Raw genomic sequence first — 24,849 nt, forward strand, 5'->3', positions numbered from 1 at the left:
CATCACCAGAAGCACGGTGGTGGGGATGCATCATGCTTGTGTGTTTTTCGTAAGCCGTAATTGTGGTACAGGCACTTATGAACACTTTCAAATAGTAGTCCTTTTTGGCAAAATCCTTGAGCTGAAGATGAAGAGGAACTTCACCCTTTCAGCATGTCTACATCAAAACCAATAAGACATCTTTATTCAATTGGCCGGGCCAATCCAATTGAGAATCTGGGCTGTGACCTGCAAAGGACTGTGCACAGACGGTCCCTCCACTATCACGGGCATTTGGAGGACTTTTACAAGAATGCACAAACCTTGCCAAGTCAAAAGTCAAGATATGCCTTGCTGAAGGCTACACACAAATACTGAAAGGTGTACCAGTAATTAAAACAAATTGCTAAAAAAAATCTTCAAACAATTGAAACCCGCTTCTAGTGTACATTTTTCTCACATGTCTTACCTTATCCAGAATCTCGCTCCACATTGTGGCCAATGGTAGAATCCAATCCAAGTCAATCACACCCCTATTCCTGTCAAGAAATGTGAGTCATCATTGTCATATTCTTTTTCTTTTCCTTCGCCTTCTTCCTCTTCTTAGTCCATTGGTGGATTACAGCTCTTTGGTGCATACCACCACTTACTGTACAGGAAGCACAAAACGATTCCATCTATCATCATTGGAAGCAACTCTGTTGTATTCAGCTCCGTGAGCAAACACACAGGCAGAGCGTGTTTCTATCAGTTGTCAGCAAAACGGGTGTCTGTTAGCGACGGACTGAGAGGTCGATCGGTACTTGACCCGGTTAGTGACGATTACGCTGAATAATGCATTCAAGTATGAGTTTGCTCCACTTATAAGGCATGAACATTGAATGACAGTGAATCTAACTAACTATCATCAATACCGCTTTGGTGTAGCGTCTTCAGCAAATAAACATTGACGGTGCACTCCTGGAGAAGCAACTTTGCACATTACACTATGTGTCAGTATACATAAAAACACTGTACATTCCTTGAAAATTAGTTTTACCGGCAGATATTTGAATGTTATTTTTCCTCTTAATAGTTTACCTTTCTTTAATTTGATCTTGATTTGAGTGAATTGGTTTTAATTTAATCTTTAGTCACTGTAATACGTTTTCTAAATAGATATCAAAAATCTATACTTATCAATACTGACTGACTCGCATAGGAACATATAGTATGAAACATTTTCAGGTACATTGCCCAGCCCTACTAAGCGCATAATTTAGTCTTTATATCGACCGGTTTCTTTAACTTTTTCCTAGTTGTGGTGATGTCTTAATTAAAGGTTCTATATTACATGTTAAAATAAAACTAATTGAGTCATTTATCTCTGCGTTATTTTGAATAGTAAAAAAAGATATCTATTTTTTAAATCAATCATGATCGATATTAGCCAATATGATATACTTACATTGTGATGCACTTTTCAGCCACATTGCCCAGCCCTAAAATATGGGCTGCAGTTGGGAAATGCTAGGAACAAAATTCAGGCCGGAAATATTTGCTGAAAAATAATCGTAGACGGGTTGGAGTTGCAAGACGGAATGGGTGCAGCCATCATGTATTAAAAAGTTATCATCATTCGGCCGTCATGCGCCGACAGTTAGTCGGCGAAAAGGTGCGGCAGTTACGTGCCAAAAAATGATCGGCGATGGGAAGGGTTGCAAGTGGTGACGTCTTGGATGTGCAGAAATACACCGGCCGTTCGGGAATACTAACATATTTTCCTGAAATTCCAGATGGCCACCCCGTCCCTTGGCTCCAGCACACGCGCAACCCACATGAGGATAAGCGGTTCGGATGATGGATGGATGGACTTGATGCAATCAGGGTTTTTGGGGTCCATCAGCGATCAGAAGGTTTGAAAAAAAAAATATTCGATTACCGATTCGATCATCACGTTGAAGGAGGAAATTATAATTGAATATAATGATTGTATAGTTAATTTCAAATATAAGTTTACTTTATTCTGTGACCATGCTCATTACTCAAAACACTCAGATTTCGAATCAGTATTCCATACTGAAATGAATGGAAAGTCCAGCAATCTGTGATAGCTTCCAAAAAAAAAAAAAAAAAACAAAGTAATTTGTGTTTTGCAATAATATTGTACGTTATAAAAATATATTATTAACAATGGAATATCATGTGTACGTAACATAATGTGTGTGGCTTGGCCACCTGGCGGCAGTGTTATATAGACTGGTTTCACAAATGACTCAAGCTGCAGTGCAATAATATTCATACATTTTTGTAAAGGATAAAGAATAAATACCTGTGAGTGTTGTTATATTGTCTGTCTGTGTGTTGTCACTATGTGTGTTCAAATATCTGTTGCTCAAGGGTTTTTACACGACACTGATGCTATTCTTTAACCCGTCTGGTGTTTTGTACCGTTTTCTAAGTTCAAGCCAAATGGACTTTATTGGGGCAAAGCTATGTGGTTCTATTAAACACAAAACAAGTAATTCTTTGTTTGATGTTTAGTTTGACAGTAAACTACAAGTGAATGTGGCAGTAAAGCTTGACGGCTTTTTTTGGAGGAATGGTGGTGGAGTTGGAATTGATTGTATTATCTGAGATCCTATTTGTAATAGTTTCCCTCTATTATCTAGTTCACTACGGCGAGCAAAATTCAATGAAATGAATCTGCACTGTTTTATTGCATCAGAAGAGTTTGACTACACTGGTGTACCAAATGAAATGTCCACTACATTTTCCTCAGTGATGTTCAGCGCTTCAGCGTGACGTCCTCGCTGTATCAGATTTAGATGGCAAGCTTTGATAATCTGCCTGCATGATATTAGATTTCACCTCATCACTTGGTGACGAAGATGAGTGCTATATTTGCATTCTAAACATGCAATTTCTTGCCTCATCAGGTAATGTAATTCCACGCTTCATTAGGACTGTGAAGTTTATCATTTGTCATCAAAGCCAAGCTGTCAATAAATGATTAAGTTCCACATTTGGGAAATGTAACTTTTGGACTCCAGCTAAATTGATTGAGCTTACACGTTAATTGCAGTTAGGAAGAGAGACTTTGTTTGATGTTGCTGCTGTATTTTAGTGGCTGCTATTTTACAGCCAAAGTGCTGCTAGAACCAAATGCGTTCAGCTATTAAAGAAAACAAACCTCCAGAGAGTCTGTACAATAATTAAAGTGTTAGCTCGATAATGTGACTGAGATTGAAATGCAGTCGGCCTGGCTAGTATAAGATTGAAGTTTCATTTTACACATGCCGCTGACTGATCAATTACAATGGATCGGAAAATTCTACACACCCATGTTAAAAAATGAGACCAAGATAAAAGATTTCAAACTTTTTTCACCATAATTAAAAAATGTATGTTTGGCAATGATGCAAAAGAATGAGCATCATGCATTGTTTTTTTTCAGGTTGAACTTTTGAACATGTTCAAAATTTTATGGCGACAAGAAAAACATTCAAACTGTTTGCAAGCGTCGAGTGAATGTCTTTGCAACCTATAATGAACCCTGACAAAAAAAAACAAAGCAAAACAAAAAACAGAAATTTGTTGTTGTTGTTTAGTTTGCCTTTGAAAAAAAGAACCCCCCCCCCCAAAAAAAATCAAGAGTTTTACGGGTTTAGGTTACATTATCGGTGGAAAACATTTTGAAACAATCCCTCTTGATCATTTTTTGACAACATGGCATTGAAACAGAGGTATGTTGACTTTTTATACCCACCGTATGTTTATTATTTCTGGAAAATTGTGACAAACGCATATTAGAGGCATTTTGTTTTCTTTTTACTTTTTCAAAGATATGCATTCACATAGTTCTAGAGTAAATATTCATATTCCCGAGTTGATGGGAAAAGAAAGTCAGACAATCAAGGCTAACCTTTGTAAGTTCATGGTCTATTTGTTTCAATGTGTGCTTTGACAAGAATGTCCCGCACTCACCAGCCGTAACCAGGCACAATGCTTTTTCAACCCATGTAGAGTGTAAATAAACAGTAATTGCTGTCTGACGGGATGATGGAGAGTGAACGGACTCGACTTGAATGAAGTATGGGCTCTAATTACTTCCTGCCGAAACTGGAGATGAGACAGAGCTCAGTCAGAGTCTGCTTGGCGCGACACGGATGTTTGCTCTTTGCTTCTGTTTTATTTTTCCTGCAAAGGGAACAAATATGATTAGTTGTACTTATTTTTTCTACTTCTCTCTGCTACTTTTAGGTCAATTTTGGCCCAATTATAACAAACCATTGAAACAATCGATTTTTACACTTTTTTAAATCAAATGAAACTAGGTTGATACATAAAGGGCACACGAGTAAATCCATCCATCCATTTTCCAAACTGCTTATCCTCATGCCTTATTAAACATCCTGTAAAGGAATTGGACCTACGCGAGGAGAGCGATTGTGCAAGAAGAGTGCATATTTGAAATTATACAGGGAAACCACTGCATACTTGAGATTCGGCATTCACAAATTCTCACAAGCAAAGGGGGTGGGGGGAGTGCTTTCGCTCAGACTCGCTGTTTAAATCAGCTGAGCCTTTCAGAGACCACTCAGTATCGTCAATATTTTGAAGCAGCTGTAATGCCTCCTCGACTATGTTTTTTTTTTCTAGAGACCATGGTGACTTTTCTTGAAAATCAATGCCGCTGCTATAAAGTGGCTGCTATGGAAATCCAGCTGTGCCATTACAGCGTAGCAAGAATGACTCAGAAATGTATTTTTTAATACAATTGTACAATTGTGTGTATATATATATAAATACACACACACACACACACACACGTGCATACACAATCATACAGACTCTGAAAGCCTCAAAAGGCCATGGAAACAATTTAGTTAGCTCAGAACTGAATGAATGGTGATGGGTTGTCATGCGATTACACTGAAACTGATTTTGATTTATGAAGATAGTTTTGTTTCTCCATTATTTGAACCGCTTTATCTTGACTAATAAAGTTGGGAGCATGTTGGAGCCTATCCCAGCTGACTTCGGACAGTAGGTTGGATACACCCTGAACTGGTCGCCAACCAATCGCATTGTACACGACAAACAACCATTCACACTTACAATCACACCTGACGGAGTACCTGGAGAAAATCCACGCAGGTACGGAGAGAACATGCAAACTCCACACAGGATGACTGGGGCCCATGATCTCTGGACTGTGAGGCAGACATGCAGTTTCTATGTTCTGTTATGTCCATTTATTTATTTATTTTGAATACAATGACAAAGCTGCAATTCTATAAAGCATATGTTTTCAGTAGGTGGAACAGTATAATGAAATATCAACTCCTTTCAATTTGGAAAATGTATTTGGCACACGATACATTCGACTAGCTTGGTCATTGAATTAATTACATTCCTATGTAAAGGTACTAACTGATTCAATTAATAGATACGCATGCACAGTAGACACTATCAACGACGTGTTTACATGACATTATCTGAGGCATAATATTTTGTGTAAGTTTGTGCGTGTAGTTCGTGGCAATGGACTTTACCTGGTTGGTAGTCAGCTGGTATAGTTTCACTCGAGTTGCTCGCCGAATCGCCGTGATGTATTTCATGAAGGACAAAACGATCAAAAATAGCAGTTTGTTGACGCAACGTGATTATGACGTTACGACTGTCTTTCGCGTGTGTTTGTGTACATGTATTTATATATTTTTATGCTACCTTTGTTCGGGTGAGCGCCTTTCCCAGGTTCGCGCTGGCTGGCCGAGAAATGTGGCTTCAAGCGAGTGAAACATGCCATCGATTTGGTGTCCTCTTATTGGCGTTGTTGTTTTAGTCGTGGAAAGACGAGCTGGAACAACACTGGTAGGTTAACACTTCCTCGGAAGAAATAAGCTTTTTTTCACCTGTAACCCGACTCATTTCGTAAAGGGTAGTTAAAATATATTTGTTCATTCGACTCAGAAAAATAGCCGGTATAAACTAGGACACGACCTGCACCTTATTAAAACATAGATGTAACACGTGATTGGGCGTAGCTTCTGTCTATCAAAATAATTAACCTATCGGATTGAATAAATGAGGGAAAAAGTACGAGATTGACAGTTCACCTTCAAAGATGCCTTCATGAGCCATGGGTAAACCCGAACACAGCTCTTTATTATTAATGAATGTTACTGATAATACAATAATGATCATTTTAATGTTAATATTTTTTATAATTATTAATGTACCGGGCGACCTGGTGGCCCAGTGGTTAGCATGTCCACCTCACAGTGCAAAGGTAGTGGGTTCGATCCCAGAGCCTTCCTGTATGGAGTTTGCATGTTCTCCCCATGCTTGCGTGGGTTTTCTCTGGGTATTCCGGTTCCCTCCCACATTTCACCCCAAAACATAAAATAATGCATGGCAGGCTGATTGAACACTATAAATTGTCCCTAGGTGTGAGTTTGACCGCGGATGGTTGTTTGTCTCTGTGTGCCCCATGATTGGCTGGCAACCGGTTCAGGGTGTCCCCTGCCCACTGCCCGAATACAGCTGTGATAGGCTCCAGCACCCCCCACGACCCTTGTGAGGATAAAGCGGTTCAGAAGATGGATGTATGGGTATTAAGTCAAGTCAAGTCAACAAGTCAAGTCAACAGTATTTATAGAGCACTTTCAAACAGCCATCGCTGCATACAAAGTGCTGTACATGGAGCGATTTAACATATACAATAAACAGTAAGACGAATCAGTAATAAATAATAAGGCGGTAGAAAGCACCAAGCAGTAAAACCAATAGCAAATCTAAGTCATGCTGAGTCAAACGCCAAAGAATACAAGTGAGTTTATTAATGTACCACTTGTTTAGAAAAGGATGTGTATAATGTGTTATTAATTGAATAACCAATTGTTTAATGAGATAAATTAAACAAGCAAGCCTCCTCGCTGCCCATCTTCAAAACCCTCCTCAAAACTCATTTGTATTCTTTGGCATTCGACTCAGCATGACTTAGATTTGTTCTTGGTTTTACCGTTTGGTGCTTTCTACCGCCTTTATTACCGATTTGTCTTACTGTTTATTGTGCATGTTAAATTGCTCCATGTACAGCACTTTGTATGCAGCGATGGCTGTTTGAAAGTGCTCTATAAATACTGTTGACTTGACTTGACTTGACTAAATGAATAAAAATGACATATTTTAACTAACCTATTTTAGGGACATTTCTTAAAAAAAGTATAAAATATAATTATGCAGGCAAGGACAAATCATACGAGTCAGATAATTTTACTGCCATCTTCATTACATTGAAGTTCAGGAAACACTATTTTATTCCTTGAACTGTTAAAGCTAGGTTTTTTTAAAATACCGTTTTCTTTGTATACTGTATATTATTTTTGTTCAGAGGTATGTGATGTTTTTTTAAATATTATAATATTGAATCACATGTGTATTTAAGTGTGATATTAGCGCTTGTCTGAAACTGTACAGTTATGTCATTTGGATATTGCCTCAGACATTTTAATCAGTTATTGGATAATTCTGAATAGGTAACCCATTCCCATTTGACTGAGAAACTGAGACTAAAAGAGCCATCACCCTATCCGTAGCAACACCGGAAGTACCTAGAACCTGCCTCTTCTGGTTTCCACCACCTCACTGATACACTTATCACACGCATCTACCTTGCACAAATGAGATATGATTGTGGTGATTGGAATTTCCAGAGGCTGTCACAATCATTTTGATGTGAAAATAGACAGGAGATAATGGGAAAGACAGGCCTGTTATTAGAGCTCTGTCAGGGCTAAAATGATGCACCAGAGTGAAGAGGTTAAAGACACAGCTTCCTTGTTAATAATTAATTGCTCTGCGCGTGGTGGATCCACTTCATTGCGCCCAGTCATCACTCGATAATTGCTTTACATTTAATTTGGCTACAGAGACTGTTTTTCAAGGTGGTTAAATTGCACTTCAAGTTAATATAGGCTCAGACAGAGACAGCAGTTTGGTCATAGACGAGTGATTAAAAAATGACAAGCTACACTAAAGGTATTAAGTATGAGATTGAGTCAGAGTTACTCATTTAATTAACATAGCTAACGCAAGAATGTCATTTGAGCTGATAAAAAAAAAATCCCGACACATACCTGCATACTGTAAGTTACATACATCGGAGAACATGTCCTTTTTTTCAAAGCATGGGTTAGTACTCTTTTCATTCGAACTGAAAACTGATCAAGAAAGTGTGTTCTCAGATATTAAATATGTAGTTTGCTTACTCAGATGTGGTGATTTTACACCACATTGCAAAAAGTTCTGCGATAGCAGTTCAAGGCATTTTTCACAGTTAGACCAACCACTCTTTAAGATTATGTTTCCATCCATCCATGGTCTGGATGGCAGTCATACTCACTTTCCCACCTATGGATAATTTTGAATCTATTATAGAGCTAAAACTATGAATCGAATAACTGGAATAATTTGAGCACAAAGTGTTTGCACTGAAAATTTATCTACTCTTTTGCATACTCACACACCAGTCCGCATAGAAATATTGGGGCAAGGCAGGAAGAAAGAGTGTCTCTGTTACGTACTCGGGTAAACCGAGTTAGGGAGGGGGATCCAAAAAACGTAGACAAAAACAAGGTCTCCGATGTAAAGACAATTTAATGTCCAAACCGAACCGAAAATAAGCGAGAACATAAACCGCTGGTCCACAATGAGGACCAGGAGGTAAATCAAAAACGACTAACAAAAGATGCTTGCACAAAAGAGCAAGAAAAGGAAAGTAAAGCCCACAAACTACGAACGAAAAACAATGTAACACTTTGTACACGCAAGAAAAGCCAGATCATCAAAACAAAATGGTACTTACACACAAACTTGGTACCGAGACTACACGCGAAAACACGACGAGGTCAAAAGCCACTAGTCAATGAGCAATGAGGTAAGCAATGCCAAAAACAATACTCCCACAACAGGTGTAGAACGTAGGAGTCCTTAAATAGTGTCTCTGTTGATTAATGATTGCCAGCAGGTGTGCTAGAGAGACCGCTCCTGCCACCTGCTGGCCAGACAGAAAAACCGAAATGTGACAGTACCCCCCCCCCCCCCCCTCAACGGATGCCTCCTGGCGGACCACCCGGCTTCGACGGGTGCGCTGCATGGAAAGCCCGAAGCAGGGACGGGTCTAAGATCCAGGAGCCGGGGACCCACTGCCGATCCTCTGGGCCGTAGCCTTCCCAGTCAACCAAATACTGAAAACCCCTACCCCTGCGCCGAGAGTCCAAGATTTCACGCACGGTGTACACTGGTTCACCGTCGACGATTTGTGGAGGAGGCGGCGACGTGGGCGGAGGAGCCAGGGGACTGGTGGCCACCGGCTTCAACAGGGAAACATGGAACACGGGGTGGACCTTCATGGTGGGCGGCAGTCGTAGCTTGACGGAGACGGGGCTGAGGACCGATTCCACCTCGAACGGTCCAGTGAAGCGAGGCCCCAACTTGCGAGATGTACCTGCGAGTCGTAGATCCTTAGTTGCCAGCCACACCTTCTGTCCCACCTGATAGCTGGGTGCTGGGCGTCGGCGACGGTCAGCGATCTGCCGGTTCCGCTGAGCCGTGCGTGACAGTGCTGCTCTGGTCTCCTTCCATACGCGATGGGCCCGTCGTAGATGCAGCTGTATGGAAGGGAGTTCCACCTGACCCTCCTGAGAAGGAAACAGAGGAGGTTGGTAACCATATGCTGCCATGAAAGGAGACCGACCGGTCGCTGATGAGACGAGGGTGTTGTGGGCGTATTCCACCCAAGGCAGGTGGGCCGACCACGAGGAGGGGCGATGGAGGCAAACGCAGCGCAGAGCTGCCTCCAAATCTTGGTTCATGCGCTACGTTTGACCATTGGACTGTGGGTGGTATCCGGAAGACAGACTCGCCGTGGCCCCCATGGCCTGGCAGAAACGTTTCCATACCCTGGAGATGAATTGAGGGCCCCGGTCTGACACAATGTCCACCGGAATTCCATGAAGACGGAAGACGTGTCTCACTAGGAGGTCGGCGGTTTCCTGAGCAGAGGGCAGTTTGGACAACGCAACAAAATGGGCAGACTTAGAGAAGCGGTCAACTATGGTGAATATGACGGATTTTCCCCGGGAAGGAGGCAGGCCGGTGACAAAATCCAGGGAAATGTGGGACCATGGTCGAGAAGGGGTAGGCAGCGGTTGCAGCAAACCAGCCGGCAGTTGGTGGGACGCCTTACTGCATGCGCAGGTGGAACAGGCCTTGATATAGTCCTGGGTATCCTTGTGTAGCTCCGGCCACCAAAACCGCTGCGACACGAGGTCCAAGGTCCGGTTCACCCCTGGATGGCATGCCACCTTAGAAGTGTGCCCCCATTGTAACACCTCTGCGCGCAGAGGTGGGGGCACAAACAGTCTCCCGGTCGGACAACCAGCCGGGACTTGAACTCCGTTCTGGGCCTCCTTGACCTTACGTTCGACGGCCCACCTCAGTGCCCCCACAATACAATGGTCCGGAACAATGCTTTGGGGTTCGTTGTCCCTCTCCGCAGGGTCATGGATGCGGGAGAGGGCATCCGATTTAATGTTCTTTGAGCCCGGGCAGTAGGTGAGCGTGAAGTTGAAGCGAGTGAGGAGAAGCGCCCACCGTGCTTGGCGGGAGTTTAGTCTCTTGGCTGACCGGATGTAGGCAAGGTTCTTGTGATCAGTGTAAACCGTGAATGGCTCTTCAGTGCCTTCGAGCCAATGTCGCCATTCTTGTAATGCCAAAACGACGGCTAGCAGTTCGTGGTTCCCCACGTCGTAGTTGGCTTCTGCTGGGCTGAGGCGACGAGAGAAGAAGGCGCAGGGGAGAAGTCTTTGGTTGACTGGGGATCGCTGCGATAAGACGGCCCCCACGCCGGATTCCGATGTATCCACCTCTACGACAAACGGATTAGAGGGGTTAGGATGCTGTAATACTGGAGGGTTCGTGAAGGCTTTCTTTAATTCGGCGAACGCGTAGTCAGCATCAGTGTCCCACCTAAAGGGGATCTTGACCGAGGTTAGCCGGGTCAACGGCAGGGCTCTCTGGCTGTAGTTGCGAATGAAGCGGCGGTAAAAATTAGCGAAACCCAGGAAACGTTGCAACTGCTTTCTGTTGGTGGGCGTGGGCCACTCTACTACGGCCTTAACTTTGGCATCGTCAGCTCTCAGCTGACCCTTCTCGATAATAAATCCCAGAAAGGAGATGGACTCGACGTGAAACTCGCACTTTTCTGCTTTTACGAATAACCGGTTCTCTAGTAGACGCTGCAAAACCAGCCTGACATGGTGTTGATGTTCTGCAAGGGTCCGAGAGAAAATTAAGATGTCATCTAAATAAACAAAACAAAACAGGTTCAGAAAATCTCTTAATACGTCGTTAATGAGACACTGAAATACTGCGGGCGCGTTGGTCAGCCCAAATGGCATGACTAGGTATTCGAAGTGCTCTAATGGGGTCTTAAATGCCGTCTTCCATTCGTCCCCCTCACGAATACGGACCAGATGGTAAGCGCTTCGTAAATCGAGTTTGGAGAATATAGTGGCGGATTGGAGGGGGGCGAACGCCGAATCTAATAACGGAAGTGGGTATTTGTTCTTGATGGTGATCTCGTTCAGGCCCCGATAATCGACACACGGGCGTAACGTCTTGTCTTTCTTTTCGATAAAGAAGAATCCGGCCCCCAACGGGGATTTAGACGGCCGAATGAGGCCAGCCGAGAGTGAGCTATCGATATATTCTCTCAGCGCCTCTTGTTCCGGCTGAGAGACCTGATATAGACGGGAATTCGGGAGTGAGGCGTTCTCCAATAGATCGATGGCGCAGTCGTACGGCCGGTGAGGCGGCAAGGACTGGGCACGGTCTTTACTAAACACTTGGCGCAGGTCATGGTAAATACGCAGAACCCTATCTAAACAAATAACTTCTGGTGGCTCGTTCCGGGTCGGCCCTCTCTTTTCTGCCGCCGAGCGCAAACAGTGAGTATAACAAAATGCGCTCCAACTCTCGATTGCCGGACGTTCCCAGGAAATTGCAGGGTTATGTTCGCGCAGCCACGGCAACCCCAACACTAACGGTACGGATCGAGACCGCATGAGATAGAATCTACGGTGTTCGATGTGATTGCCTGATAATGTTAGTTTCACCGGCGCGATGATTTCTTTCACTTCCGCCAGGAGTCGCCCATCAAGATCGTGAACCCGCTTTGTCTCCCTTAGGACCTCAACCTGGCCACCCAGTTCCTTAGCTAGGCTGGGGTCTACAAAACAATTGTCCGCCCCAGAGTCCACCAAGGCCCGAACAGAAATGACCCGTAACGGACCATAAAGAGTTCCGTCCAACTCGAGTCTTGGTGGATGTCCCGGATGGACCTCCTCCCGTCTTGACTCACGTGGCGCAGTATCGGGCACAAACTCACAGTTTTCGGGGCGCCCGGACAGGCGGGACGGTGTCAAGGAACAGTTGGAAGCCCGGTGTCCAGATTGGCTGCAGTAGAAACAGGCTCGATCCCGAATCCGACGCTCTCTCTCCGCTGGTCCCAGGCGTCCGCCTCCCAGCTGCATGGGCTCCTCCTCTGCGTCGGCTGGATCGGAACACGAATGACGCTCGGGTCCGGGTGGTCGCCAGGACTCGTGCTCAGCCGGCCGACGACCTGTACGTCGGGGTGGGACACGGGTAGTTCCTCGCTCTTCCATACGTTCCCTCTCACGCTCCCGCATGCGGTTGTCCACAATGAGGGCCAAATCGATGAGCTCCTCCAAGTTGTGGCTATCGTCGCGGGTTGCCAGTTCGTCAGTTAACGCCGCACTTAACCCGCGGCGAAACAAACCACACAGGGCGTGGTCCCCGTAACCGCTATGGGCGGCCAAAATGCGAAAAGAGATGGAGTATTCGGCAACGGATTGTCATCCTTGCCGAATAGCTAATAGCCGACCTTCGGCCTCCCTTCCCATAACCGGATGTTGAAATACGCGCCGGAACTCGCCGACAAACTCTGGGTAGGAAGACCGAAGCCCGGGTTGAGCATTGCTGATCTCTACTGCCCAAGACGCCGCCTGACCAGTCAACAGGCTCATAATGAACGCCACCTTCGTGCCATCTTTCTCGTACGTAGCTGGTTGTTGGTCGAATATCAGAGAGCACTGGTGTAAAAATTGCTTGCAGAGAGCCTGTTCTCCCCCGTAGCGAGGGGGGTGGGGGAGATTGGGCTCTCGCCCCATGATCGGGGAAGAGGGTGTCCCGGATGAAGCCGCCGGGACCCTTGGGGGTGGCGTTTCTCGGGGGGTCGCGTGTTCCCCTTGGGAACACAATATCTCCAGCCGCTGGGCTAGGACGGCGACTACTCCCAGAGCTCCGAGAGCTCCTGTCGTTGCTGGCCCACTAATTGACCCTGGCTGGTCAAGGCGGTCATGATCTTGTTAATGTCTACAGGATCCATTATGGTGGGAGTATTCTGTTACGTACTCGGGTAAACCGAGTTAGGGAGGGGGATCCAAAAAACGTAGACAAAAACAAGGTCTCCGAAGTAAGACAATTTAATGTCCAAACCGAACCGAAAATAAGCGAGAACATAAAGCGCTGGTCCACAATGAGGACCAGGAGGTAAATCAAAAACGACTAACAAAAGGTGCTTGCACAAAAGAGCAAGAAAAGGAAAGTAAAGCCCACAAACTACGAACGAAAAACAATGTAACACTTTGTACACGCAAGAAAAGCCAGATCATCAAAACAAAATGGTACTTACACACAAACTTGGTACCGAGACTACACGCGAAAACACGACGAGGTCAAAAGCCACTAGTCAATGAGCAATGAGGTAAGCAATGCCAAAAACAATACTCCCACAACAGGTGTAGAATGTAGGAGTCCTTAAATAGTGTCTCTGTTGATTAATGATTGCCAGCAGGTGTGCTAGAGAGACCGCTCCTGCCACCTGCTGGCCAGACCGAAAAACCGAAATGTGACAATGTCCAACATTTGTCATCATTTTACACATGGAAATAAGTGAACAAAGTGCAATGTGTCTGCTGCAAAAGAAACCTAACTAATGTAGCTTTACACTCATTTATGGCTTCCACGTCACTCACCAGATCAGGCTCCCATCTTATAAAGCCACTGGGGTGTCTTGAAGATAAAGGAAGTCGATTCCAAGTCTTGACAGCAGGGCAACCCCCCTTGCATGCTGGAATCATATCGAGATGACAATCTTGATGGAACCACTAAAACCAATTACAGACCAACCTCATTAATTTAGGGGAGGACAACATTTTGTTTCATTGTACTATGCATCCCATCCTTGATATCTCAAAAATTTATACTGTCTCTGTAGGATAAGTAGGAGCAATTGCTGTTGTTGATGAGTCTACAAAGTAGTGATGCTGGTGAATTTTTAGTCAGTATTGTGATCTCACATATTTTGTGACAATTCAATGTCGTTTATATTGTTATTGGCCTAAAATAAAGTATTTTTCTCAGAAAACAATAAACAGAACCAAATACTTATTATTTATAATAATTATTGCATTTGTGGAGTCTTATGGGACGATCTTTTTTAGCTTAGAATGGAGAAGTTTACGGTAAAAAAGAAGTCAAAAATATTAATTTTGGCTATTATTTTAAGGTGACAATATTCTGTATTATCCCTTGGAAAAAACCTCACTGAACATATAACACACTAAACAGTGTAGCACTACTTCAAAAACAATTTCACTATTTTTTTCAGATACTTTTGTTTTACGGTAATTGATTAGCAGTAAAAACAGTCATTATAAACCAATTAAGACATGACAAAGAAAAATAATAGCACTGTTTTTCTGTCTCTAGATGGCAGAGGCAGCATTTAGTGGCTTCGGAAAAAACACAGCGGCTAAGGGTATCTCGGAGAGGGATGTGCCTCACATTCGTCTGGTTGGGGATGGCGACGTGGAGGTAAAGTGAGATTTTTTTTTTTACATAAATCAGTCACAGTCACACAACCTTTTTACATCTGCAGGCCATATGTATCAAAAGTTCATTTTGTTGCTGTATACAGAAGCTCACATTACTTGTACACACAAAGCACTATTGGCTAGCCTTGCGTGAACACAGATAATGAGTGAGTTAATTAGACCTGAGATTGAAACCAAATGCAGACGCAAACTCATCATTTGTCATTTGAATAGAAATTGCTATATTCTGTAGTTCCACAGATTGTGGTGGTGGTGGAGGTGGAGTTGGGAAGGGTGGGCGGGGGACGGGGGGGGACCAATACGTTGTCAGCGTTTTAAATTGGCACAGCGCATACAGAATTCTGGTTAATGATTAATCGAAAGCAGTCTAATGATCCTTCATTCCAATAAAATATCACAGTAAAAATTATTTGCTGTCTTTGACGTGTGTGAGTTGAAGCAAATGGAGACTATAAATTTGGATATTTTCTCATCCGCACAGGATATATACATGTTTGGAAAGAAACTGGGCCACGGAAGTTACGGCGTGGTGTACGAAGCCACACATATTAGGACACAGACCCAATGGGCCATCAAGACGGTTTGCAAGGCAGAAGTGAGTATCATAAAATGGCATGAAGTGTTTAATCCTGTGTGGTATGTGAAATGTATGTGCAGCGGTAATGTTCAAAGTGTGCACAAGCCTGAGGTCCTTAGGTCACTGGATCCATTACCTATTTATCTTGTGTATGTTTGCGTGTGTGTTTTTGCATTGCATTTTTATGTATTGAAAGCGCTCTTATTAACGTTTTAGTGATTGATAATGTTGCGGTGGCTTAAAATAATCAATATACTTTTGCCTTATTTTTGATGTTCACTTGAGCCTACTACACTACTGTATGTTAATGTTGGTCATTACTGTGCTTTTATTAATTAATTAGCCGGGAAGTACAAAGATCAAGATGCTGGAGCAAGAAATCAAAATACTCAAACAAGTCGACCACCCTCACATACTACGCCTGGAGGAGATCTATGAGACCGCCCAGGTAAGCTTTGCCGTCGTTTGCATTTCTCATCATGTCCAGGGACGTTCAGATACATTTCGACTTTGGGTCGTGAGGTGCATTTATGCTTCCTCCCAAGATGACATATTTGATCACTGAGCTGTGTGTGGGAGGTGAACTGAAGCAAGTGCTACAGCAGAAACAGTTCTTTCCCGAGGAGGAGGCGAGACACATTATTGGATGCTTAGCTGACGCCATCACCTACCTTCACAAAAAAAGTAACACGTTTCTCTTCATTGATACTTTGAACCAGTGCACCTCTTTAAGCATTGATGTGAAGCTTTGTGACACCCCGATGCTTGGATTCGGGAAAAACTAACAGCAAACAACTTTTTTTAAGTGTCAAGGGACTGCTTTTAGTCGTATGTCGTCAAATTTGGTTTGTTGACCTCAGTGGTCCCTCACTGTTGTGAGGCAATCAGTGTCTTTAGGCCCGTAGGATACATTGCATGTTTATGTCAAGTAATTATATACTGTATGTGGGTGTAATAATATGCTTTTTTCAACTTGCAGACATAATGCATCGGGATTTGAAACTTGAGAATATTTTGGTGAAAAATTCTCTCGATGATTACAATGGCAGGCTTGACATTAAGGTAAGGTTACAATTATTCTAAAACTATACACCAAAGCTTGTGTCTCCTCCTGTGTTTGAATATGCTTCACCCACCATTTCCACTATATTTAGCAATAACTAGATCTCATTATGACAGTCTCCCTCTGGTGTCAAACACATGTACAAAAGTAAAGGCAGTGTCTTAAAACAAACTACCAGCTGAGCTCAGCATGTTGTGCATTCATAACAAGCCAACAATGCAATACGGGCCATGCAGGTTGAAAGGGAGCATTTCTAAACATATCCAATTTGGGAGAAAGACGTGTTATCTTTGTCTACTTGAGTTACATGATCCGATTTGTGAACCTAAAAAACATTGCAAAGAAATGGCTTTCATGCCAGCTTCCTTTTTATGTGTGAATAGGCTTTTTTTAACTATGTAATTATTTGAATGGAGTTTAGGAGAAGCATCGTAGTCAAAGTTCTGAGGATCTGAATTTCTGTTTTTGCTGCATTCTACAATATTGTTGGATACTCCTGGACACTTCATCGGGGCTGCAAATCTGACCCAGTACAACCTCAGTGGACATAAACTTTGCGGCACCTGTACAAAAGAATGGCATTTCAATATTTTCATTTCTGTGCATTTCAAGAAAGGTTATCACATTTCAGGTTAAACGAATGGCATTTTAGGGTGTTTCTACTGCGATCAAATGTCAAAGAGGGTCAAATATAATCCAAACAATATGGAAGCGTAAACTGGCCAATGCACACTGGACTTGTCGTACAAAGGCGAGACAACATTTTTTTTTCTCAGATCCCTATAGAACAATGAGATTATTTGCTTTTCTCCAACCAGGTTGCAGACTTTGGCTTATCAGTGAAGACTTTGGGTGTTGGAAGTGATAATATTCTGTCAGACATTTGTGGCACTCCAGTCTATATGGGTATGTATGACAATTGCATTCCCTCACAGTGATGATCATCATGACGATAGCAAGGGTGGTATGAGCTGCAGCGTGAACGCCTGCAGCTGTCTTTGATTCTACCGCCGGGAGGCTTGTGCTGGAACTTAATGAGCTGGGATTGTAAATGTGATATTGCCATTTTCAAATAATTCCATTTCCCTAATTATAGCTCCTGAAATGATGAGCCAACGTGGTTACACACACTGGTGTGACATGTGGAGCGTAGGAGTCATTATGTATATTTTGTAAGTATACACAGTGAAGGCTTATGTTATTCATACCCAGGCCAAATTTGGAGTTGAAGTTCACCACTTATGGCCAACAATAAGGCGCACTATAGCCACCCATGCCAGCGTGAAGACCGAGTCCACATGCTGGCTGTTACATCGGATTCCCCCCCGAATACCCATGCCCCCACTACACCCCAACCATCCCATCCCCCCAGCTCGCCCTCGTACTTCTGCCTTTCTCTTGATGAAGTGCGAACACTCATGGCTGAAAATGAGGCGCTCTAGTCTACGTGCTGAGTCTCACGTCTGACCCCCCCCCCCCAGTCTTTTCTCTTTGTGACCTGTATGCACTCGCAGCCAACAACGAGGCACATAAAATGTGTCTCGAGAATCTATGGCATAGATTATGCGTGAATATCCTGCAGAATGGTGCAAAATATAGTGACTATATTTAGCTGCAGTCAATAAGCCTTTAAATCCGAATATTGGCGAATATTGGCAGTATTCTGGTTTGTAAAAGCCATGTATACGCGCGCAAAAATCTAAATATGTTTTTATTCTGGTTTTCACATGAGACGAAAATGACAAAGTGTGTTTATAGACAAACATACGTGTGTATAAGGCATACATATATACAATATTCACATACATGCACTCTTCATGCATCCATGGACTATGAATACATGAGTCTCATCTGTCTTCTCCAACAGGCTGTGCGGGGAGCCTCCATTTATATCCAAATCAAAAGAAAACCGACTTAAGGAGATTAGAACAATAGGAGTCCAATTTTCTTCACCCATCTGGGACACAGTCAGCGATGCAGGTGAGACTTTATCACAAATGTCCGTTTCTAAAGACTCACAAGTTAAAGGCAAAATACAGTACATTAATGTTCAAATAAGAGGGAAACTTTTGTGTCATAGACAAGGCTTGACAAATGCCCTGAATGACTTGACTTTGTCAACAGCCAAAACAGTAGTGACGTGCCTCCTGAAAGAAAACCCTGCTTACCGCATGTCAGCTAATCAGTTACGGGACAACCCGTGGATTACAGTAAGACATCCGACCGACTCTTCTGACTGCAGTCACAAAGCACCCCCGGGAATGGAATGAGGGGTGCTCACTAGCTACTTTGTTTACAGGGTGACACCAGCACGCCCGCGATGCCTCTCAACGCACTGGAGATGATGCACAACTTCCACGAACAGGAGAAGAGTAAGATCATTTAACCTCAAATGAATCAAAAATACCCATTGCACATCCTACTTAGAACTTCTAAACTTTATTTGGAAATTATCAGAGGCTCTAGGTGGTGAATGTGCGTTGATTCCCATTCAATGAGTTTGAATGTGATTCTGAACACAGCCACAGCAGTTACACAAAGTATTTGGGAGGTCGGTACATGACTGGACGCCTCGGCCCCCTTCAAAGAAGGTGACGTCAAAGCCGGCGATCGACGCGGCGAATATTCCCTGTTAACATTTAAACTTGTTTTTATAAATAGTCACCGTTTACCACCACCAAGGCCCGATGTCCTTCGGGAGTCAAAAAAAAGTTCAGTCAGGTGGCAATAATTTCAGCAAAAAGCTGCACTCAGCCCTACTTGTCCAAGTCTCCGTCAGATAGAGGAAATGCAGTTCATTGGAAGGAAGGACTCCCTCAGGATAAAAGTTGATGACTGGACATTTAACAAAGCGATCCTTATGGGAGTAGCGGGAGTATGTGGCTCTTCTGATCGACAAGCTCAGGGGAAGCCCCCTCGGGAGCTGGAGATCGACATCGAAGTGCGGAGGGCAGCAAAGCCGAGAAGCCACAGTAAAACCGACGACCGGTGCCAGGCAGAAATTGACAGGATCCAGGAAGCGCCACGTCAAAATAAATCCATGTGTTCGGGAACGAACCGATGACAAAAAAATTTTAGCTTCTGCTTTAGCTTCACCAGCCGACTGCCCCTTTTGCTGTGGCGAGGCATTCACAATGAATGAAGAACGTGAATGCAGAAGATGTCTGAACGAGGGCAGTGTCTTCGCCCAACCCCGTTCGACCAGAATACGTATCAGAATGTCCGACGTTGTGTTGAAAATTCAATAAAGATTGGCCATCATAAACACGTAGAGACTCAGTACAGCACCACATTCCTCAAACAAACGAACCAGTTTCAAGGCCATCTTCTGCTGCCATCCATGACAGGTACGCAGGACCCAAACCCAACCCAGGACCTCTCCCGTGTTGCCAGAACTGCTTCACCAGTGTCACCCAAGGTCAAAAGCAACGGCTTGAGCCATGATGATCTTAGTGACTCTTGCTGCACTCCTTCCACGTCCAACAAACTGGTACTTTACACTCATTCACTAGATCCACACGTGCATTTCCTTACTGGGGATCTGTATGGCTCTCGTGTAAACATGATATCAAATTTCCATTAAAAAAACCTTTCAGTCAGCTGCATACGCATTTGACATTCGAATGATAAAGGACGCTTAGCAGTTCCAATTCACAAATATAATTTATCACTTTCACTCCGTCGACAGGTACACAACCAGATAAAAGTGAAATTTCCTCTAAAAGTAGAAAAACTACAACAGAGGACAAACTTTATTCGAGTTCATTTAAAGCATTAGTTTTAAACGTAGGATTATGCACCAAACTACAAAGCTATTTTCACAACACTTTGTGGAGTGGTGTAGCAGGATGTGAAAAAATGTTGGCCCCAGCCCCCTTTTTATTTATGGTTTGTACCCTTGTCGGTTACCCTTAAGACCAAAGAGGGCAGCGGCCATCAACAGGAAAAAGAGAAAATGTTGTACTTTTTTACTGTCTCTTTCAGCTCCACTCTATTGTGCATTAATTAGTTGTTGCTCATCTACGGCCAACATTTGTCTGGCATTCACAAGTCTCTGGAAAACTCCATGCGGCATGATTTACAGCCAGTCTCAGATTTCAATGACGACACTCCCTGGCTTGCTGCGCACACATTCGCCACCTACAGTATGTGTTTGGGTTAGAAGTCATGACAGGAGAATGTGTGTAGGAAAAAGTTGCGGAAGCCAGACATGTAAAGTAAATAAAGACCCACGTGCGAAAGGGAGACTATGGCCCTGCATTGTTTTTGTTCATTTGATCCTATTAACCCACTTACTATTTGTGGGAGGTCAATTTGACCCCATTCGGTGTGTGAAATCTCTAAACATGCGAAATATCTTGATATTTTTTGCCCATTTAATATTTTATAATTATAATGGCTTGTATTCATTTTTTTAAAACACATATCCTGTTTGGCTGCTTGTTTTTGAAGAATGTAGGATCTGTCCCCTCTTTAAAATTTCGTCGTTTCTGGTCAACAGCAAAGTTTTTAGGAAGGTTATTTTTTTCTTTCATAACCTATCATACTATTTAACTGCGGACAACTCGGTAAAACATAGACTGGGTTACCTGTATAAAAACTAGAAAAGTATGAACATTTTACATAACTGTTCTCTGTCATAACTGTTCTGTTCTCTTTTTTTAGGGGGGGGGGGCGATTTTCAAGTTCAAAAAGCTACTTACTGTATGTAATAGACAAACAAACATAGTAGGGCGTGATAAGCTAGACTGGCCACAGATCCAAAGCCAGTTTCAGGCGACGGCCAGAATCAAGCTGCCAGGCTTGTACAAACATGGTATATGCTTACCAGACACACAGGAACTTGATTTCTAACCCTTTTCAAATTTCTGTGGTCAAATTCACGCCAACGATAAAGATGGTACATTTTTTTGTAAAAACCTTTCTTGGATGTTACATTTTTTAGGGGACAGAAGGGTTGAAGCACCATGTCTCCAAGTGGCTTGCATTTGTTTTAACCGCTAGGTGGTGCCAAATCAACCTTTCACTAAAGCAATGAAGACATGACCATGTTGCTGCAGTTTTTTTCCCTTTAAATGAATGTGATTGACAATTGTGTTACGTAATATGAATATGAATCTGATCTCCGCAGACTGGCGTGAAACCCCGCCCACAGTCGAGTGTAAAGTTGCGCAAGTCTCAGCGCAAGACAAATGTAAACTCGGTGAAGAAAGCAGCCTCCCATCAAAACGGACAGAGATCTCCTCCATCTCCACTAGAAGTATGATTGACTGGCAGGGACTGTCAAAACAAGACTAAAGGCACAGAGGTGCCTCACGGAACAAAGAAGGACCTCAAAACTAGATTTAGTGTTTGATGAAAAAAAAAACGATTTGAAAGAGATTTCCTGTATTTAATGATACGGTTTAACAGGGATGTGAACAAATAATGCAATCTGGCGGGAATGAGCAGAGATACACTTGTAATGGCAATGCCAAAAAAATAGTACAATGCTCTCTGTGGCCTGTTGGTGCACACTTGCTCAATTTCTGCCTTTGATTCAAATGCTTTCTTTTCAAACTGTCAGAGAGCTGCTGTTCGTTTAACAAGAGGCTTATCACTGTGGCTGTACCTGTAGTCTGTACATACTGTCAACTGGTTTTTAATGTTTGAGTCACATATATTTCAGATGTACCTAATGACGAGGCCAGTGTGTGCACTTAATAACTACCGTATGAATCCAGAAACTCTCCTCTGCTGTCCTGTTTTTGCCAAAGGGCCTCAATCTGCGGGACAGAGCAGATTGACTGCGCAAATGTTTACTTTTTCACCATCGGCTGTTGCCAGGCTGCCCAAACAACACAAGGGACTCTTTAAGGTATTCAAATACACTTCTCACATACAGAAAATATCGAACACCTGTCCATGGTGGTATGTGAGAATGACTCATTTTAAAGCAGCAAAGGCTGTTGATGAGAAATGTGTTTATATTATGTTAGCATTCAGGAAGTACGGGGTGCCAAAAAGGCTCAATGTTACAAATAGATTATGCCTCTATACTCGGATCCTTGATCCAACTTTCTCTCTGTCTCCATAAATGTCCTTTGAGGACTTCCTATTTCACGCCCCAAAAGTTACTCTCTAGAACTTCATATTCATGACATTAAGATGTTTTACTGTTGAAAATGCATCCTGGTCAAGCTCTGACACCCAGCTCTGCTCAAGTATGAGACCCCTCCAAAAGTATTGGAACGCCAACGTCAATTCCTTTGTTTTTGTGGTATACTGAAGATGTTTAGGTTTCAGATCAAAACAAATGTTCAGAAGTCCATCTACTAAGTTCCTTGATATTTACAGCTAGATGAGCTTAACAAGTCAGGACAGAGCCACCCACTTTTCAAATTCTCAAAAGTATTGGAACAGACATGATTACCGTAAATTAGAGTGAATAACATTTCACATTTGTTTGCATAAGCCTTACTTGCAATAACTGCATCAAGCCTCTTTACTGCAGCTCCTTTCAGCTCCTGTTTGTTTCTTGGGGTTTCTCTCTGCAGGAGGTGAAATGCTCTCTTGAACTTTTTCGCCCTGGTGAAGTCCTTTGTTGTGTTGGCAGTGTCTTTTGGGTCATTATCTTTTTACATGACGAAGCTATTCCCAATTAGTTTGGATGCATTTTTCTGTAAATTGCCACTGATAAGCAGATCCTTTCTTTCTCCATACTTTGGTCGTACCACCACTTGGAAGAGGTTAATCTTAGCCGCATCGGTCCATAAAACTTACAAAACGTTTGTGGCTCATCTCTGTACATTCTTTGTAAAATCCAATCCGGCCTTCCAATTCTTATTGCTCATGATTGGTTTGCATCTTGTGGTAATGAATGTCCATTTCTTTTTTTGGGTCTTCTTCAAACAGTGGGTTGTGAGCCCTTCACCCCTGCATTGTGGAAGTTGGCAGTGACGTCACTGACGGGTTGTTTCTTCACAACTGTGGATGATACACTTTGGCTGACCTTGCTCAATACACCGGTAGTTTCTTTCTTTTTCAGAACATTCCAAATTGTTGTACTATTGGCTATGCCCAGTGTTTTTGCAATAACTCTGAGCCATTTTCCCTGTTCACTCTGCTTCCAAATGGTTGGCTTTTCTCCCGTTGACAGCTCTCTGGTCTTCATGTTTGCTTAACAGCAATCACAGTTTTCACAGGTGAAACCCAAAGTTAAACGCAAGCACTGTATGTTGTTGAAGTAATCATTCGTAAAGCCAACACCTGAGTCACTCACAACACTCATTAGTCACATGCGCCAATACCTTTGCTCACTTGAGAAGTGGGTGGCTTGCAACAAAAGGTGCTCTGTCCTGAGTTGTTTAACACATCTTCATGTAGATGAAATAAAAGTTGTTGTTGCTGTTCCAATACTTTGGAAGAGGACCGTATGCCAAAATCTTGAACAATGACATTTTTGTTCTATAAAAACTCAATGTAATGGTTTTATCAAGCAACATTTACCCAATTACACAGATCCTGAATGAAACGATATCCCAACACTGTGGCGGGCGATGGGGATTTTTCTTCTGACGTGGTGACCTCTCAATTTCAAACACAGCTCCCACTCGGTGTCAAAACAGAAAGACTGTCACACAGGCTGGTTCTGCTCCGTGTGAATGCAGAGGATTGGGACTGGAGGGCACCACGGCTCTAATCTTGTTTGGAGGCCGTTGAAAGCAGCCGGAGCTACTTTGAGGGCGCTTCCATTCAAGCACAGTTTTTTTCCGCCGTAGAGAGAATAATCCCTCGCAGAGATACAACATTAAAGTAGCCAAGCAGAACACACAGAGGCTGAATTTCAAATCCGTCCATTTGCATCTTGGAAGTGAATGAGTGCCAGTAATGGGGCCTTTTTTTCTTTTTTTTTTTTTAAGCCTGTGTTAAAAAAAAAACAAGCTGCTATTTGTTTGTATTGCACACAAGAAACGACGGCTGTAAAACATTTATCAAAGTTCAATGGGTTCTTTTCTCCTCACTGTTTTGTTCAGAGAGAGCAAACCATGAAATATTAAGATTCTGAAGACTTTATTGTAATTACGAAAGCTGGTGTTTTCTCACTGGTATGAGTCATTCTTGTTTGAGGTTGCTGAATTCATTTCCTGGAGATGATGCTGAAATTTACGTCCTGTATTTTTGACATTGTATAATGGCAAACTGTGATGCTGTGCTTTGTCTCACAAACGAATCAGCTTTTTTGTTGTTGTTTGTATTAAAAATAAATAAATGGCCAAGATGTA

The 24,849-nt window shown here is 43.0% G+C and overlaps 1 protein-coding gene across 3 annotated transcripts; it reads left to right on the forward strand.

Annotated features, from left to right (window-relative positions):
• The first annotated feature begins 1,629 nt into the window (after positions 1 to 1,629).
• Positions 1,630 to 24,849, forward strand: stk33 (serine/threonine kinase 33). 3 transcript variants are annotated; one of them, XR_007962146.1, is made up of 14 exons: positions 1,630 to 1,874; positions 14,821 to 14,925; positions 15,427 to 15,540; positions 15,866 to 15,970; positions 16,068 to 16,206; positions 16,502 to 16,584; positions 17,404 to 17,491; positions 17,682 to 17,757; positions 18,453 to 18,565; positions 18,710 to 18,795; positions 18,885 to 18,957; positions 19,933 to 20,075; positions 21,717 to 22,442; positions 24,171 to 24,849. XR_007962146.1 is itself a non-coding variant. In XM_052063664.1 (13 exons), the coding sequence occupies exons 1-13, from the start codon at positions 1,755 to 1,757 to the stop codon at positions 21,849 to 21,851; spliced, it is 1,380 nt and encodes a 459-aa protein (XP_051919624.1). In that variant the 5' UTR covers positions 1,630 to 1,754; the 3' UTR covers positions 21,852 to 23,686. The 3 variants fall into 3 exon arrangements, 2 of the variants coding, with proteins under 2 accessions (XP_051919624.1, XP_051919625.1); XM_052063664.1 differs by lacking the exon at positions 24,171 to 24,849 and having other exon boundaries at positions 21,717 to 23,686; XM_052063665.1 differs by lacking the exons at positions 1,630 to 1,874; positions 24,171 to 24,849 and adding an exon at positions 5,708 to 5,835 and having other exon boundaries at positions 21,717 to 23,686.

The sequence above is a fragment of the Hippocampus zosterae genome, chromosome 4, assembly GCF_025434085.1.
Source record: "Hippocampus zosterae strain Florida chromosome 4, ASM2543408v3, whole genome shotgun sequence".
Taxonomy (NCBI): domain Eukaryota; kingdom Metazoa; phylum Chordata; class Actinopteri; order Syngnathiformes; family Syngnathidae; genus Hippocampus; species Hippocampus zosterae.